Below are 17,793 nucleotides of genomic sequence, written 5' to 3'. Positions count from 1 at the left end.
TTGCATAATCTAGAAAAGTTTATCAATTGCACAATTCAAAAGTCATTTTTGACTTTCCAAAAAATGACTTAAAGATTGTGCAATATGAAAGCCAAACATGATTTTCGGATTATGTAATCTAGAAATCAAAAATAACTTTTGAATTTTACAATCCAAAAGTCATATGATATTCTTTGTCGAAAAATATGCAAGTAGTGACTGAGATCGCGCTTAGTGCTCACAATTCCTTGGCTGAAAGTCACAATTGTGAGGGAGATAGTGACGTCGTTGACGAGTTTAATGTTGTTGTTGGTAGTTTCTTCTTAGTGAAAAGTACTCTTGAAGAAGACAATTAAGATGGTAAAAGTTATCTGGATTGTGCAATTTATAAGCCTAAAATAACTTTTAAATTATGTAATCCGTAAGTAAAAAATTACTTTAAAAAAATTTCTGAACTGTGAGATACTTTTAACTTCCGAAAAAGGTAAAGTAAAAAATAAAATATTTATAAGATACAAAATATGTGTACCGACTTGAGGAAGAAATGCCCAAACTTAAGTTTAAAATTTAAATGATTCAAAATAAAATTTATCAAATGTAAGGTAAATGAATTTTTTTTATTAGACACTCGTTACTATTTATATCACTACAAATCCGACCAGTGTGATAATAATAGAAAAATAAGGCTTAATGGACGCTATTAGTTTAATGTCCATTTTATTTGGAACTCATGATTTATTTTCATTTTTAATGATAATTGTAAAATTTGTCTTTAACATTTACACGAATGATAAAAAGAATCGCATTTATACTGTATTTATACAGATATTCAAAAACAAAAGAAGAAATGAAAATAAATAATATAATTACAATTATTAATACAAATTAAAAAATAAAACAACTTTCACAAATGTAGCCCAAAATTCCATCTTTGTATGAAAATTGGTTGATTATATGATTCTCAAAAGGAAAAAATACCAAGTTTTTCAACTTATTTAAGAAGGAAAAAAAATATAGTTTCAGTTTAAAAGTAAATTATGTGAAGAGTAGTCATAAGTCAACTTTTATTATGTATGAGCACTATACAGCGATTAGCACATGGATAAAGCTCTAACTACAGTGATTAACATTATTAGCTTCTGTGGATCCATAATTGAATTTGCAGATAAACTTGTATCATCAACACGTGCCCCTCCAGTTACGCACCGAACATTGACTTAGGAGTGGACAACCTGTTACGCAAATTCTCTACAGGAATCACTTGTTATAAGGGTTTACATGACAGATGAAGTGTGGCATATTACTGAAAATGAAAGTGATAAACACATTTTTGACCAATAAATACAAATGATGAAACCAGGTGGTGCAGTCAAGGCCTAATTAAAGGAGAAGGCAAGGTTTTGAGTGGTGCTTGAGCTGTTGCTTAGTCTGCTGCTGGGACCAATATGCATGGGCAGTTAGGACCCTATCCAAGAGTTCTTGAGGAACAGGCTCTCCCCTCCTTTGCTGAGGGGATATTCTTGCTGTGTGCACCAGTGTTTTCCATTTATCCTGCACTATCCCATACCTAAATCATATGCCAAATACCTTTCCAAAGATTGCTACCAACATGTTCTTTAATATAATCTTTCTTATACATATTATACTCTTGACTAAAATTTACTCCAAACTGTAAAAGAATCATTAAATAACACAAACTTAAACTTATTTTGAGTAATAATGAAACTCATCTTACATCTGGCTCAACAAACTGTAAATTGGTTTTATCTTTAACTGATGTATGTAGAATCTCCAATGCCAAACATTGCTGAATGAGGGCGTCATGCTAATGAAAGTGATCTTGTTCTTTTCATTTAAATCTCATCAGTGTCTTTCCAAAAAATGGATATAAAGCATGGTAATTAAATATCAATTATCAGATTCCTTTTGATGTCTGTGTCTGGCCAGTTAATTTTGGAAACCAAGCAAGAGATCATAAATGAAGCAATAAATAGCTTACTAACATGCAGGGAATTACTTGACTAGAAACAACAACTAGATGGTTTTCAATAGAAGCTAACGAATGCTGAAGAAGAAAGCGTGCCACCCAAAACCTGTGGTGTTATAGCCACGTTTCTCTTGACAGTCCATTGGAGAAAGAATAAAATCCAATACCAAAAAAACGTGCTAAGCATACGGTTCACAAAAGCTTTTACCTTCAAATCCACGTATGTTCGATGCTTTGCATTATCAAAAGCACGAAGCTTAACATCACGCCACCTGATTTCCATCCACCGAAAAGAAACTATATAAGGGGTTGTCTAAAGGAATGCAAAGGCTAAAGTGTTGCATACTTTTTGAATTATGCACAAAGCTGACTTAATAGTAACTGCTAAACTCTCAATCACTTAGTTGGACCAGACACAGACCAAAATAAACTTTACCTTCCAGTTCCAAGTTTCTCAACTGCTTGGACCAATGCTTCCACTTCAGCAACGGAAAAAGGCCTACGAATTCGGCGCTGTGCAATCTCAGTTCGCTTTGACTTTTGATGCCCAGGTAGCACGGCTAGTGCCTCCATACCCATTTCAGGAACAGTAATAAGTTCTTTAGAATCTGACAATTTTTTTTCACCTGATGTGTTGATGGGAGAAGGAGCTGAATCATGATCACTTTCGACAAGGTTACCTAAACCTGTTGCTTGATGCTCAGCTAACGTGTTAGAAAAGCCCTGAATCCTTTGATGAATTACAGCAGGACTTGAAGGATACCTGAATATCAATTATCTCTTAGATAAAAACTAGAACGACAATTATAGAATAAAAAAAGACATTTAATGCAATATATGAAAACTATTATGTTAGATGTAAATATTCTGCAACTTATATAATTCATATATAGTGAAGTGGGTCATTAATTTTGATAAAGAAACAAGGAGAGAGAGAAGGAAAGTTGCTTACTGCTAGGTTATGGTAGGAAAATATTATTTGCAAGCAACATTTCCATGAAAACAAACATCTCCAAGGAAAGATGAAACGTCAACAAAAATGGACAGGCAGAGAAAGCCAAAGCATTAGCCCAAGTAACGCACTAATGCATTCAATTGCAAGTTAATCATTACCCTATAAAAGGTTGAGGCATATCCGCACTAGGAATGCGAAGAGAACTAGTTGCACATGCAGGTGGTAGATTTTGTGAAAAATTAGGCTCCAGGGCGAATCCCAAAGCATCCAAGTGGTTATCATGAGAAATTCCAGTCTGGAGTAGAGTTTTATTGTCATCTCTAACCTTCTTTCCATGGAGAATCACTCCCACACGTAATCCACCTCCAAGTACTGCAGTCACTGCCTCCATCACTGTCCTCTGTAGAGCAGATTGTCATAAGAGTTGCAGCCCAACTTATTTGCAAGATGCAATTATGATCATACCACATGATGCAGCATGCCAAGCATACACATATACAGAAACAGATGCCATACATCATTAACATCCAAATACAAAAGAAGATGATAGTGTGTATGGCATAACAGAATTTTATCATACCTTTAAGGACCCAATGGTTGCAGTTTCTGGAATCTCAATTAAAAGCTCGGGCACTCTAAATGATTTGATCCTAAGCTTCACTGATTAAAAGAAATACATCTTCATGTAAGAACCCCTTTGAAGACATCAGTAAAATCAAAGAGTATATCAAGAATAACTCTCTTAATCTTCCTATACCGTGAGAATCTCTAGATCGTAAGGCAGAGTGTCCCAAGGATGATGTTCCATGATCTGCATCAAAGATTTGGAATTTATTTAGTGAAGATTTCCCGAGTGGCCAAATAAATTCAATTTTAATGGAATGAAGTTATTTAGGGTAAAACCTTTGCTCATTCCAGAAGATGAATATGAAACACTTTGATTTGTTTCATTCTTGAGTGAAAAATAAGTGTCACCACTTCTGATATATCCGTTAGAATTTGTATCAGAGTCACATTTAAAAAGCTTCCTCTTTTTGAAAGGAATGTTCATTTGAGATCTTTGGCTTTTATAGTAGTTCTTCCTACTGCTGTAAACTGGCTTCAAATTTCCATCCAAAACTAACAGGTTTTCAATTGAAAAATAGATTAGTGAACAAGCAAGAAGCGTGATGAGTGAAGAAACAAGAAAGCCAGTAATTCGATAAGTATGAACTCACCACTATTAGATAACTTATCAGGCTTGGATTCTTGAGCAGCTTTATGATATTTTGAAGCCAATCTTTTCTTTATTTTTCTATCATCTATACAAGTAATTGGTCTAGTGGACTTTATTTTGTTACTAGGGTGAGCACACCCAGAAAAGTTTTCGTCATCATCTCTACTATCTACTAGCACATTGTCACAGCCTTTGGACAATGAGCTATGAGGCATGCTGTCATCATACCCAGACAACTTGGCATTGCCACAAGAACTTACCAGTGCTGGAGGTTTTTCATCCAAGGGATCCTCAGAACAGCACAACCCAGTTCCAGTATCCATGGGAACCTTCCCAAACTTAACATCTTTTACTTTACTTACATCATCACCGTCTAACTTGCAACCAATACTCTCTGGACTTCCAGAGGAACCTAATTCAACTTTGCTAGCTAAATTTTCCGTTCCATTTTGGCCTTTCCCATCCACCAGTTTTTCAGCAACAAACTTCTCTGAGCAACTAGAACTTGTTACTATAGAAGCAATGCATGAATGGCCTTCAATTTCATGAATGGGGAATTCCTTCAAACAACAATTTTGATTGTATACTTGGGAAGAAATATTAGAGAAACCTTTTCTATCACTACTTCCTTCGTCTGAAAGCTCAGGTTTTAATGGTTTATTTGCATCTGTGCATCCTTCTTTAACAAATTCATGCTGACATCTTCTGTCACAACTTGCTTCATCAGAAAGCTCAGTTTTTAGTGGTTTATTTGCATTCTGGCACTCCTCCTTTACAAATCCATCCCTATCTTTTCCCAATGACCTATCACTATATGTGGTCGGATTCTGTTTCTCTTGCAATAAATTGTCAGCTACGGTGGCCAATAAGTCAAATGCACACATTTGATTGTCTTCCAACCTTCTTTGAAATGTAGCGTTTCTCTGGGAAATATTAAAATAAAATATGGATTGATTTCATGCTCTGAAACTAAATAGAAAATAGTAATTAGCTTCAAATGAGAAATATAACTCATTTACCCTAGCTGATCTAGTAGCTCGGCGCTTGGTTGGCACCTGATATCCATTAAAGCTATAATATAACCTCTTCTGCAGCACCATATCTCAGAGGAACCATGCCAATAGAAAGATTGATCAAACCCAAAACATCAGCCGTCCAACACTCATAAAAAACTTGAACCTTACACGTTGCTTGATCCCACCGGTCTCAATAGAAAGCCTGACAATAAATACTCGTTAGTGATGGCCCAGATGCATTATAGTGAACTAGAATAAACCAAGGTTTATGCTACTAAAGTTGTGAATGCCAAAACATATTGTCTGATACAGAAACTGATCCGATCTTCCCCTATATGCATGGCCCTTAATTTATCTAGTAAGGGCATAGCGTAAACTAGATGGAGAACGAGTTTAGCTCAAATAAAGGCCCAACTAAGTCTGGTCTTTCCAGTGTCTATGTTTAAAATAGGGACTAAATTCAGAAGCTGCTACACTGAAAGCAAATATCACGGTAATATTTTTGAAATAAAAAACTCACATACACATCAATATTTCAAAAGAAAATCAAGTGGGTTTTTTCCATTTGCAGAATCAAACTTTCACAATTTAAATATTGTTATCCAACAAACTCCAACTTGTATGTTCTCTAGTTCAGATACATGAAACCAAATTGGACGCTCACATCCACAGTCTCAATCCTGGTACCTTAGGAAAGCCAATTCTGTCACTTCCATTGGATCAAAGTACCTTGAGGATAAAGGTCATTGATTACATATATGTATATTAATATTTGTACCTAATCATTTTACCAAATGGGAAAATTAGTGCCTAAACTAAAAACCAAAACCTTTGCACGGAGAAGTAAACAATGAAAATAGACTTAGATGAAGACACAATAAGTAAGCAGGGTGCAAGATACAATTTGCAAAAACAAATCCCATAAAGCAACAGCTACCTCAAAAGTCCAAATGTGAAATTTAAAAGCAAAGGGAGAAAAAAAAAATTGAGAGATAAAGGTTAAGCGAGAAAACACGAAAGGGATACAAGGACGAGGCTAGATTCCAGTCATGTTCACGAAGAGAACTAAGCTAAATTCAGACCAAAATAGATCTTAAATCATGGAATAATATTGAAGTCGGAAAACAACCAATTTACAACCAAAAGCCATCACGTGATGCCCGAAACACAGCGATCAAATCATCACAAGCTCGAATTCATTAATTGAAGTAAAAGAGGAGACGCTGGTCTTGGAAACTGAAAATCCATGTCCATAAACCATGAAACAAAACAGTTCCCATATAAGATCACAGGTCAATATTCCAACTTTTTCTTCCAGAACCACAAGTCAAACCCCAAGGATAAGCTCGATATTTAAGAAGTAAAAAATAAATAAACTTAGCATACTCTTGAGAAACAAAACCCATCAAAGCTCAACATGATCATCACCTCTTTGGCAAAGATTGTGGTTCAAAGACGAAAACTTTAACTCCCAGAACGGCAAAAAATTTAAATTTCGAGATGGGGAATTGTGAGAGAGAATTCAGAGTAAAAATGATGAAAAAAAGAGAGTCTGAATTAGGCAGGAAATGTTGGTTTAAGAGGGTGGGGATTTAGAAATTTGTGTTTTTCTGTGATCATGGTGAATCTGAAATGTGAAATGTGAATGTGAAAGAAATTGTGAATGGCTAAAAGTAAAACCCTGTGAAAACCACCAAGGCAATGGCTTAAACCCCAAGAGTTTATAGCATTGACCGTGCGTCAGTGTGACCGGAGCTCTCGGTGATTGCAAGGAAGGGCACTGGATATAGTAGGTGGATGCTAAGGCACCTAAAGACCGGTTCCACGCAATTGGATGGGCCAACGCACAACCAGATTCCGACACGTGGTACTCTTTCGATCATGTGGTCGCTTCTGGTCTGAACCATCGTAAAACACGCTGGCTCCTCACATTTCATCTCTCACTACTGCTACTGCTATAATTATTAATTAATTTTACTTACTTTGCATTTGAATTTCATTTGTATCTAATTTGGGGCATTATTTGTGTGTCTTATCACTTCATTACGTCTTCATCATGCACACTAGTAGGTGGAGAATGCGATGCACTCACAAATTATAATTATATTTTCTTTTCTCATCTCAATATTTTAATCAATAATATTTCTGTTATTAAAATGTTAAATATTTAATATTTTGTTATTTTTTGCTAAAATTCTCAAACTTCATTATTCTACTTTACAAAAAACAAATAGTGAAGTGTTTACAACTTTTAGGGTACAGTTGCAATCTATGGTGAAATAAATAATACGTAAATGCAATTATTCTTTCTTAATTTTTTTTATCAGCATTATTCTTTCTTAATGACCAATTTAAATTTTGGAGCAAGAACATTCACTGCATCCGATTTCAACATGGAAATTGCTATTTTATACTTCATTTATAGCAAACCTCATCACTTGGAATGTTCCCGAAAATTCACTATATATCTTAATTTTTTATCTTATAAATCAATTTTATAATAATATATTAAACTTAAATTCACCTATTAATATAATATCAACATTTATTTAAATAATTTTTTTAACTTTATATAATTAGACTATCTATAAATAAATATTTTATCTCACACATAAACTGTTCATGTCTTGACTTTAAGAAATCTGTCACCTCCTCTATTAACCTAAAAATAAAATTAATTTATAAGATACAAATATACAAAAGAAATTATAGACGAATTTAATAAGAATTGATTAAATTTAAAATCACTGCATAATAAGAAATATATATAATTTCTAACTTAATTATCAATACATTTCAAGTAACTTTTTAATAATAAATAGGTTTAATTACCTTTTTGTCCTTATATTTATAGTCAATAGTCAATTTGGTACAGTGGTTTTTAAAAAATTTAATTTGGTCCCTAAGTTTTTTAAAATGTATTCAAAATGGTCCTTTCTGTTAAATATCATCAAACGGCGTTAAGTGGTGCTTATGTGGCAGACACGTGTAAGTTACGTGGATTGTGATTACATTACTTTGGTGAATTCTGAATTAGGGATTTCGAATTTTTGATTTAGGGTTTCTGATACGAGGATTGCTCCCCTGGTTGGATTTTGTAGTACGCTTCCCTGCTTCGATTCCATTCGGAGGTGTGCTCCACTCATTCGATTCTGTGGTGCGATCGTGAGTTACGATGGTGAGCTATGTTCCCATGGTCGATTTGGAGGAGCGATTATGTGGTGCGGTCCAGAGGTGGTGAAGGGGCAGCCACTGCGAATGAGGGGAGCACACCTCCGAATGGAATCGAAGCCGGAAGCGCACCATAGAATCCAACCAGGGGAGCAATCCTCGTATTAGAAACCCTAAATTAGAAATTCGAAATTCCCAATTTGAATAACCTAAATCCTAATTCAGTATTCACTAAAGTAATGTAAGCACCATCCACGTAACTTACATGTGTCTGCCACATAAGCACCACTTAATGCCGTTTGGTGATATTTAAAGAAAGGACCATTTTGAATACATTTTAAAAAACTTAGGGACCAAATTGAATTTTTTAAAAACCACTGTACCAAAATTGACTATTGACTATAAATATAGGGACGAAAAAGGTAATTAAACCTAATAAATATATGTAGTTTCTAACTCAATTATCAGTACATTTTAAGTAACTTTTTAATAACGTCATCAAACATAATAAAACGTTTCCAAGACCAAACCAAAAAAATATTACTCATATTGTCAAAACCCATAATATTAGTCATTTATTAAAGACGTCATTTATAAAAAAAATAAAATCAGATACAACCACGAGATTACTCATAAGATAGCAATATTGAATAAAAATTATATTTTCTTTGGTAATAACTTCACTACATTTTATTTAATTGAAGACTTGTAAACTATACGAAGTTTTATCATCAATCAAATTTTTATGATATAAGTGCGAGCAGTAAGAATTTTACTAATAATCGGAACGAAAGATGTTCAAATTACACACAAAATTTATCATATTTCTTATACAATTACAAAGAAATTTGAGCATATGCAATTACTCACAAATTCAATAAATATGACAAAATAGTTCATTGTTATGAAAAAAATACTTAATAAATTTATATGGTTAGTGAATTTAGCTTTATAAGCTACGGTTAGTACACATGAAATAAAAGAATATATTATATAAGATGAACAAGTTAGGTAAAAACTCGTAATTAATTAAAATTAAACTAATTTATATTTTACCTTCAATATGCAGTTTTTGCTAAGATATTCAATGATTTACAAAGTGAAATAAAAATTGGTATTAGATTCTTCATCTTCTTAGTTGTGTATTGCTTCAAATTAAAAGAAAATGTTTGACAATACATATAACATGATGTGATATATAAATTTTTAAAGATAAAACTACTAAAAATTTATTTTACATTCATTGGTATAATAGACTTCCTTCCATCTTGTTTGTTCTTAGAATTCTTTAGGAATAGGTATAGTCTACCTATGTATCGTTTTTGTTAACATATGAATTTTGGTCTACTCTCCCGTATTTTTGTATTTTTTTAATAATATTTTTTTCATGTAATAGTAAATGATTGTTGTCACTTCAGTCTAGTTGAGATCTTAAGTTGCATAATAATGTCTAACATGAAAGCTTTTATTTAAAAAAATATATAATATCTTATATGTAATCCTGATAAATATATATTAACAAATTTGAGCTCAAAATATTGATTGAGATTAAAAGGTTGCGCTTAGATCGTAGAATTCATAATAATAATCCTAAATCCAAATATCTTTCAAATTATTGTAAATTTACATACAAATAGAAGTTGAGAAAAAAAACCATCATTCTTATTCTCTCAACTATAATATTTCCCAACTGTAACAAACAAAACACATTTTGTCACACTTTTATTATGTCTACGAAACATGTTCTTTCGTAAGGTCTTGCATCTTTCTTTCCAAAACACATTATTTGTTAAGATGTTATATTATTCTTTTCAGACACATAGGATAAATTGTTACTTTAATATATTGAGAATTTTGCTTGGCAAAAGTTTGATGATGGGCCCCACATAAATTTTTTTCTTCCAATAAAATAAGAGAAAAAACGGGACAAACACTACATTATAATTATTATTATTATTAGTGTTCAATATTTCAATTTTAAAACACTCCCAGAATCAATCACAAGAGACTGCGGTTTTGTAATCAATTATAAAAAATTAATGATGACAGGATAATGAACTGCAGCTATAATGTACACAAGGCAACCGTGAGCTAGAAACAAAATTCTTCCACGTATCATCAATGAATAAAAGAAGTTACATGATCTAATTGGCATAAAAAAAACCCAAAAACACATAGAAACTACTCATTCTGTGGACAAATTAACATACTGCCATGGATTGAATGGAATTTCTTTGTTATCAACATGATCAATGTTGTCTGGGTTACCAATAGCAGTTCGATACTCACTGTATTTACCATTGTAGTGGTAGATCTCCAAATCACCCCATGGAGTTGATGTGACTTCTTCAGTCAAATCAAACCATCTTGGTGCAAATTTATGCTCTTTGGCTTCTCTGATTTTCTTTTCAGCTCGTTGCCTCTCCTCCAAACTGTAAGGGAAACCAACACAATATCTTAGAGTGTAGTTATGCCAGTGGAAAACTCAGTAGGCAAAATTGGCAGAGTGGCTGAGATGCCTAAAAGATCCAAAGTAAGAAAAAAAAATCTGATTTCTGGCTAACGTCACTCTGCAATCACTGGGCATTAGAGTATTAGATCAACACATCCTTAAAAGTATAAAAGTAAGTAATTTCATCCTTCTAATCCAAATTGTTGTACTTAAATAGTATTGTAAGCGTAGAAGACAAGACTGAACATGCAAAACTGTTAAATTATATTTGTATTACACTTTTAGAATGCACACTAACAACACATTTTCAAGCCTAAAAGGAATGAAAGTAAAGGTCAGCAACCTGCTCTTTTCTGTCCCTGATTTGGATAGATCACCCATCTCAAGTGCAAATCTATCTGGGCGTAAACGGGAGTCTGATGCTAACAAATTTCTAGGAGCAGTGTCAAAGCTGTTTAATTTATGCGCAAAGAATGTATAGTCGAATTTATCATTTGTTGGAATATCAGCAACATGCCAAACCTGCAGAATAAATTTTGAAGAGAAAATACCAATAAAAATGATAAATAACTTTGCTAGTGCTTGCACCAGTTGTTGTGTCAGCAAAAAAATTATTAAACTAAAAGTACTTCCTGTTTTAAAGTAGCATATTAAATTGATACTTGATAGCACCTGTTCAAACATCTAATAAAAGAACTCACCAGTAACACTCAAAATGAAAGGATTACAAATGTGTCTGTTGTCAACTTGTTCGCAGTTAATTTATTTTCAAACAGAAAGACATGTGCATCATAAATCATCAAAATAGACTTGCATGGTGTGTGAGTCAAATCCAAATGAAGTTTATAATCATATTTGTAAATTGAATGTTTGATCTACAAAAATGGACTCATAAATAATGATGGTAGGAAATTTGAAAGAATTGCAATGTCACAGAATCCCAGCTCCCATATTAGATAGGAAATGAAAAGAGAAAAACCTTTCCTCTTTTCAATGGAAGAGATGGACACAGAAAAACTGGATAACAAAGAGGGGGGGATGGCGAGAATTGGCTAGGTAGCGTATTTATGGATGGAAATATTCACAAGGGTCATCCTGAATTCTTTTCCCATAATTTTTTTCCATTGGAAATAGGGTTTGCCATCTCCACTAATGAGTACTCAGTAGAACTGTATTTTACAAAGCATGGCAATTGATAGACCAAGAAAACAGCAAAAATCTAATGTAAAAACAAAGTTATAGCCCCTTAGTATATATAACTGGTCATGATCATTTTGTATACTTTTTTTCAAACAAAAAAGAAAACACACCTCTAACAATTCTGTGTCTGGAAGAGGCTCTCCTTCCAAATCACAAGGTTGATAACTCATTGACTCATTCCACTTCCCAGTCATCAATATTTTAGGCTCCTCGGCAGAATTATAAACATATCCATCTACTTCATAGCGACCAGCCCTGCAAGATATCAAGAAACAAAAAGCTATTTAAATAATCAATATCTGAATGGAGAACGATAAAAGAAATAGAAAACAGAAAATGAAAGGGATTTAATTCATTTAATTCTCCTTAAAATGAACCACAATTTTAACAAACAAAGGATACAAATTTTAATGCAATTGAAGAACCAGATTAAATAGTCAGGTATTACCCGAAGATTCAATGTCATGACACTTGTTGTAAATCCCATATCAATTAGAGATATAGTCCAATTATAATACATAAATTTATTTAAATTTCATTTTACAACTCAGTTTTATAAGTTGAACTAGACTAAGATTGTATAAAAGTCTATCCTTATAAAGTTTATTGGGCAAATCGTACCACCCATCATCATCGGACGCCTAACAAACCACCCACAAATGTTAAGTTTCATATTTGAGGTTTTCAGTCCTCAGGATAAGATAGTATGTAAGAGATCTCATATCTTCTAGAGATATCGGCAAATTATGATATATAAATTTGGACGTAAACCTCACCACTCAATCCAATTTTGTAGGGTTGAGTTAAACCTAAACCAACTTTCTAATATGGTATCAAAACCATCATAGTAAAGTAGATGCAAACCTCATCTTACAAACCAATTTCCAATTTTGTAAGGTTGAATTAGATTTAAATTCTCTTTCTTAAAATACTACTGGAATGGAGCATTTTAATTTCAATATACATTGAAGTCCAACTATAATGATATCGACATAATTGCCAACCAGTTGAGTCTAAATCCAATATAATACCAATACAAACCAATAAAAAAAGCTTTAATTGGAAAACAATACAATAAAATAAAATGATGTTACATACCCAAACCATCCACATGGTTGAAAGTAGAGTACAACTTTGTCCCCCGTTGTCATGTTTGTCATTATCATCTCCCCAGGTGAATCAATCCATGTTCGTCCAAATATCAAATTATTAACCTTGGTTGGAGGGGGAACCAAATCTATGACTACAGCATCCTTCTTGAGGGTTACACGTGTTCTGCAAATAATGATTGCAAAACCTATAATTACTTCCTTGCTAGCAAATTATGTAAAATGACAATTCTGCTGGGAACTAGAAAAGTAAAGCAAAGACAAAATTTGTTGTATAATTATATAATACTATATACATACTGCGTCTCATAGCAATAGTTTATGAAGATTCTTTATAAAACTGAAAGAGGAAAACTTCTTTCCAGATTCAAGAGAATTTTAATTAGATTGGAAAAAGCATAACAAATTAAATGAGCCCAAAATACTGTTATATTATATGTCTGTTATCCAGCTAGAAAATACTCATAACTGTATCTTTTCAACGCAGAATAAATAACTCTGGAAAGTAGAGTGTGGCATATGAATGGAGCAATAGGAAGTTGGAAGTATATAGACAATGAGTGACAATAAGAATATAACAATGTGATGTACTAAATAAGTGCAATGTATTGATCACCTTCCAACGGGGTAAACATCAACAGAATTTCCCAAAAACTTAGTCTTTAACTTTGAAGTCACATCATATGTAAAATGCTCATTCTCAGCATGGCCAGCACTCATCGGGGGATGGTGACTCACCTGAAATTAAAAATACAGCAACAAATATCCAATATAAGGGAGAAGATAAAAATCCCATAAATGTTTTCACCCAACAATGCAAAAGAAAGTAGTGCGAAGAACTTAACAGTTCTTGCAAATGCTGGTATAAATTTCCGAGGAAACATATATAAAAGGTGCGGGGAGACAGAGTTCTTATGAGTCACATACTTAAAAGGTACCTGTTCTGCAAGAAATGTAATTCCACCATGGTTAGCCATCTCATAAGTCTCTCCAAGGATAGGGTTAAAAGGCTTCCAGGTCCGTTGGTATGCAAAGTACACAGATATAGCCCACGATGCTGCAATGATGATGAGTTATGAAAGTAATGAAATAATCAGGAAGTACATGAACAAGAACTAACACGATATGCTCCAGCGGAGATTTTTTTGGGTCAATTAAATCACATAATCCTTTACTCCAAATAAAATATTCAGGTACAGCCTTCATCACGTGTCAAAACTAGATAGAATGTTAGTCACTCTTATTTTTAACTCAACCCTCCATGCCTTTAAGATTGCAATTCACTTTATCAAAACAATTAAAAAAATAGCAGAGAATAAGAGGGAAACAAATAACTCACATGCATACACCATCCTCATGCAAGGGTCCTCACATGTATCTGCCTGATCTAACAAGTAGGAGTACTCCATCAACTAGTTCAAACAATTCAAAGTTCAATCAAGTGCTAGTACAAACAAATAAAGCAATTTAACAAAGCCAAAAGAAGTAATGGTATGCAAACCTCTGCCATTTTCTGAAGCATAGTCATTGGTTCAAAAATAATAACAGGTAGCGTTACCATTGATGTTATATCTGAGCCAATATATTTATGCATCATCTTCCAGTAACCATCTCTTTCCTGTATACAAAAGTCAAACATAGGGAAAAAACAATAATATCACGTCAAAGTATGCATCAGATATGTGCTGAAAAGAGAAAAAGAAAATAAGTAAAACCAGAAGAATGGGTGGAATCCATATGATCAACAATCAATAAAACTAAAAGGCAATTCGAGCAGATAATTTAAAGATAACCCAAGAGCATTTTCAAAGTCTAAGCAGAAAGTAAAAAATAAGGTAATGCTGAAAAAGGTTGGAACCAAAAATAACATTTGCGAAATAAACAAGCAAAATAAGCACCTCAGGTTTCCATCTTCCTCTCTGGGCTTCCTCCTCTGCATCCTCTTTACCACCCTCCGGATTTATAACTTCTACCCCTTCATATCCCAGCAAACTAGAATCAAAATAGAACATGAGTAAGCTTACATTCCCCCGAATATCTACATTTCTTAGTGATGAAACTGATAAGTTCCCCTGAAAAAAATGTAAAATATGAAACTAAAATGGATGGGCGTGTTATTATAATATAAGTTCAAGGACCAAAACGTTTGGGGTAAAATTTCCACAAGCTTACTTCATTTCTTGATAATGTGAATGTGATTAAAGAGATTCCAATTAGATAAACAGAAGTTTACTTTAATAATTACTAGTAGCTCACATTCTTGATATATAGAACAGTTGAAAATTACAGTGGACTGCAGATCCTTGATGGAACACTACTCGATAAATCTTTCCAGTACCACGTTGAGATATGAGAGCTAGGAACTACGAACAAGTACATGGAACGGCAATTCTCTCTTCTAACCGTTATAGTGATTTGAATGATGATGATAACACTATAATAACATGTTTTTGCCGTAGCTAATACTTTGTAATAATTAAAAATCCTATCTCTTGTCCTCAAAAGCTATGATCATATGTGCACTTGATTACAAAAATCTAAGGTGGGAAATACAAGTTGCCTGCTTGTCTCACAATATGAATGAATATTGAAGAACACAGGAAAATCTAAGTTTATAACCCAACAAATATTAAATAATCATTCGGTATTGTCAATGACACTTTAAACTACAAGATAAGAACACACACATGGGTCTAGATTACGAAGACACAACACATACGAATACGATTATATATATATATATATATAAATGAATGCAATAGGAGAATCCAAAAATGAAATTTTGCTTGAGAAAAAATACCCGTTTACAGATCGGTGCATAGCATTGCTGAAGACGGAGAAGCCGGAAGTCATGGCGGAAAAAAAGCCCTTGTTATCATTCTTCTCGGGGCTACCCATCTCGTTTGAAACCCTAATTTAAAAGATTAGAAAGAAGGGAAAGAAATCCACGATGGCTCTTGGAATTGTCAAATTTTGTTGTTCGAAATGAAAACAAAAGAAAAAAAAAGAAAAACTTGGAATGAAGAAAGAAAGGAGTGGGAGGTAGAAAGAGAAAATGGAATAGTGATTTGAGGAATGAATTGAAACGTTGAGAAAGAAACAGGAAAATTTGGTTTGTTCGGATTGCGTAGGTAACGGTTGTGTTTGGTGTTTGGATTTGTGTGTGTTTTTTTGGAGTTTAGAGAGTCCGAAGGAAGTGTGGATGAACGAATGAACGTAGAAACAGTGACTCTTACGCTACTTTTATGGCGCGTGCGTATGGCATGGAGGGAAACTGAAACAGAGATTATGTTTAACGGTCATCCTTAATATAATATTATTTGACTTTCCTTTAATATGATCAAATGCTTTGACTTTCCTTTAATATGATCAAATGCCCTTCTAATTTAACATAACTAATTAATTTATTCAAATAGTAATGTTAATTTTTCATCGATCATTTATTGAGGTATATGATTGTTTTCAAATAAAAAAATTCCTCAAATAGATCTCCACACTTTATCTTCCAAACTAGAATTTTTAGTAAGTTCAGAAATAAACACTATTATTTATTGATTACAAAAGTTTGAAAGTTTATCTAGTTTAAATCCTAGTTACATAACAATATATCAGACAATTATATAATTATATATATATAACAAATGAACAAAAAGAGATATAGAACACTTTATTCTATTCCATGTAAAATTTTATCATCTACAACACAATCTCCTCAACATAACATAAAAAAAGTAAGGTAATTTAGTGTTTTAAAACTTTCAATATCAATGCAGCTTTCAACACAAATTTGTAATTCATCATTCTTCATATATTACATTTTAACAAAGGAGTTAACAAAGGAGTCAATGTCTATAATTAATTTATAATCAATATTTCTCAAGTTAGAAGTTCATTGACCAACATACAAATACATTTGACTATATCTCTAAAAGATTCATGCATTGACTTAAATTTAGATATCTACATCTATCACACTTCCCTATTGTGAAATCATATAGTCATATACATAATATCCTAGTACCAAATCATCTCATGTGATAGGGTTAACAATTTAAACCAATTATCTTTCAAATAGTAAAATCATTCATATGAACAATTCTTCGACTCTCACCACCTAATATTCCTCATCTATATGATTTCAATATACCACTAGAGTTATGATAACTCATTCTAAAATGATTTCATTTCCTGAAAATATTTTGTCTCGATCACATTTTCACATTATTCATATTTCATTTCACACACAAGTACACCATTCAATTACACAAAAATTTATTATTTTAAACAATTCAATATATAAAAGAAAATCACACAACTAATTATTTTCAACTACATATATAAATATCAAATTTCCTAAGTTAAAATCTACAAATCACCTCTAACTTGAATCTCAAATATTTATCTTGAGATATACATCGTGTAAATTACACTTTCATATATCAAATCAAATATGATTTTTTTTATTGTACCATTTTTTCTCTCTCTTATGGTCTCATACATATTTGATTATTGTTTATAATTTGAATGTTATTTACAATTTTTTAGTTATTTTAGTGAAATCAAAGTACATAATTGAGTGACAAGAATGAATGTAGTTAAGGTGAAGATATTCAAAATTATCATTCTAAGTATTAGAATTACAAGTAAAAGTTTGTCCAACATTGAATAGAAATAAGACTGAGAAACTGTATATAAGAAAGAAGATTCA

At 32.6% G+C, this 17,793-nt stretch overlaps 2 protein-coding genes across 8 annotated transcripts; both read right to left on the bottom strand.

The window, feature by feature from the left end:
• Positions 1-1,026: 1,026 nt before the first annotated feature.
• Positions 1,027-6,856, bottom strand: LOC137817030 (telomere repeat-binding protein 2). Of its 7 annotated transcripts, XR_011081907.2 has the most exons (11): positions 6,582-6,856; positions 5,157-5,355; positions 4,139-5,060; positions 3,825-4,040; positions 3,679-3,732; positions 3,502-3,581; positions 3,080-3,321; positions 2,403-2,729; positions 2,175-2,238; positions 1,715-2,072; positions 1,027-1,530 (listed from the first exon to the last, which is right to left on the bottom strand). XR_011081907.2 is itself a non-coding variant. In XM_068620243.2 (10 exons), the coding sequence occupies exons 2-10, from the start codon at positions 5,235-5,237 to the stop codon at positions 1,437-1,439; spliced, it is 2,085 nt and encodes a 694-aa protein (XP_068476344.2). In that variant the 5' UTR covers positions 5,238-5,355; positions 6,582-6,856; the 3' UTR covers positions 1,027-1,436. The 7 variants fall into 7 exon arrangements, 5 of the variants coding, with proteins under 5 accessions (XP_068476344.2, XP_068476341.2, XP_090158533.1 ...); XR_016521005.1 differs by lacking the exon at positions 1,715-2,072 and having other exon boundaries at positions 2,919-3,321; XM_068620243.2 differs by lacking the exon at positions 1,715-2,072 and having other exon boundaries at positions 1,027-1,535.
• Positions 6,857-10,413: 3,557 nt separating this feature from the next.
• On the bottom strand, positions 10,414-16,366 carry LOC137817079 (oxysterol-binding protein-related protein 3C). Its single transcript, XM_068620309.2, has 10 exons — positions 15,886-16,366; positions 14,984-15,077; positions 14,587-14,703; positions 14,425-14,497; positions 14,024-14,142; positions 13,702-13,823; positions 13,075-13,251; positions 12,087-12,231; positions 11,120-11,298; positions 10,414-10,756 (listed from the first exon to the last, which is right to left on the bottom strand). Exons 1-10 carry the CDS (start codon positions 15,981-15,983, stop codon positions 10,510-10,512), a joined length of 1,371 nt encoding a protein of 456 aa, XP_068476410.2. The 5' UTR covers positions 15,984-16,366; the 3' UTR covers positions 10,414-10,509.
• Positions 16,367-17,793: the final 1,427 nt, after the last annotated feature.

Source organism: Phaseolus vulgaris, chromosome 5 (assembly GCF_051622355.1).
Source record: "Phaseolus vulgaris cultivar YP4 chromosome 5, ASM5162235v1, whole genome shotgun sequence".
Lineage (NCBI taxonomy): Eukaryota > Viridiplantae > Streptophyta > Magnoliopsida > Fabales > Fabaceae > Phaseolus > Phaseolus vulgaris.
Note: the sequence above shows the minus strand (reverse complement) of the source record. Positions and strands in the feature narration are given on the sequence as shown.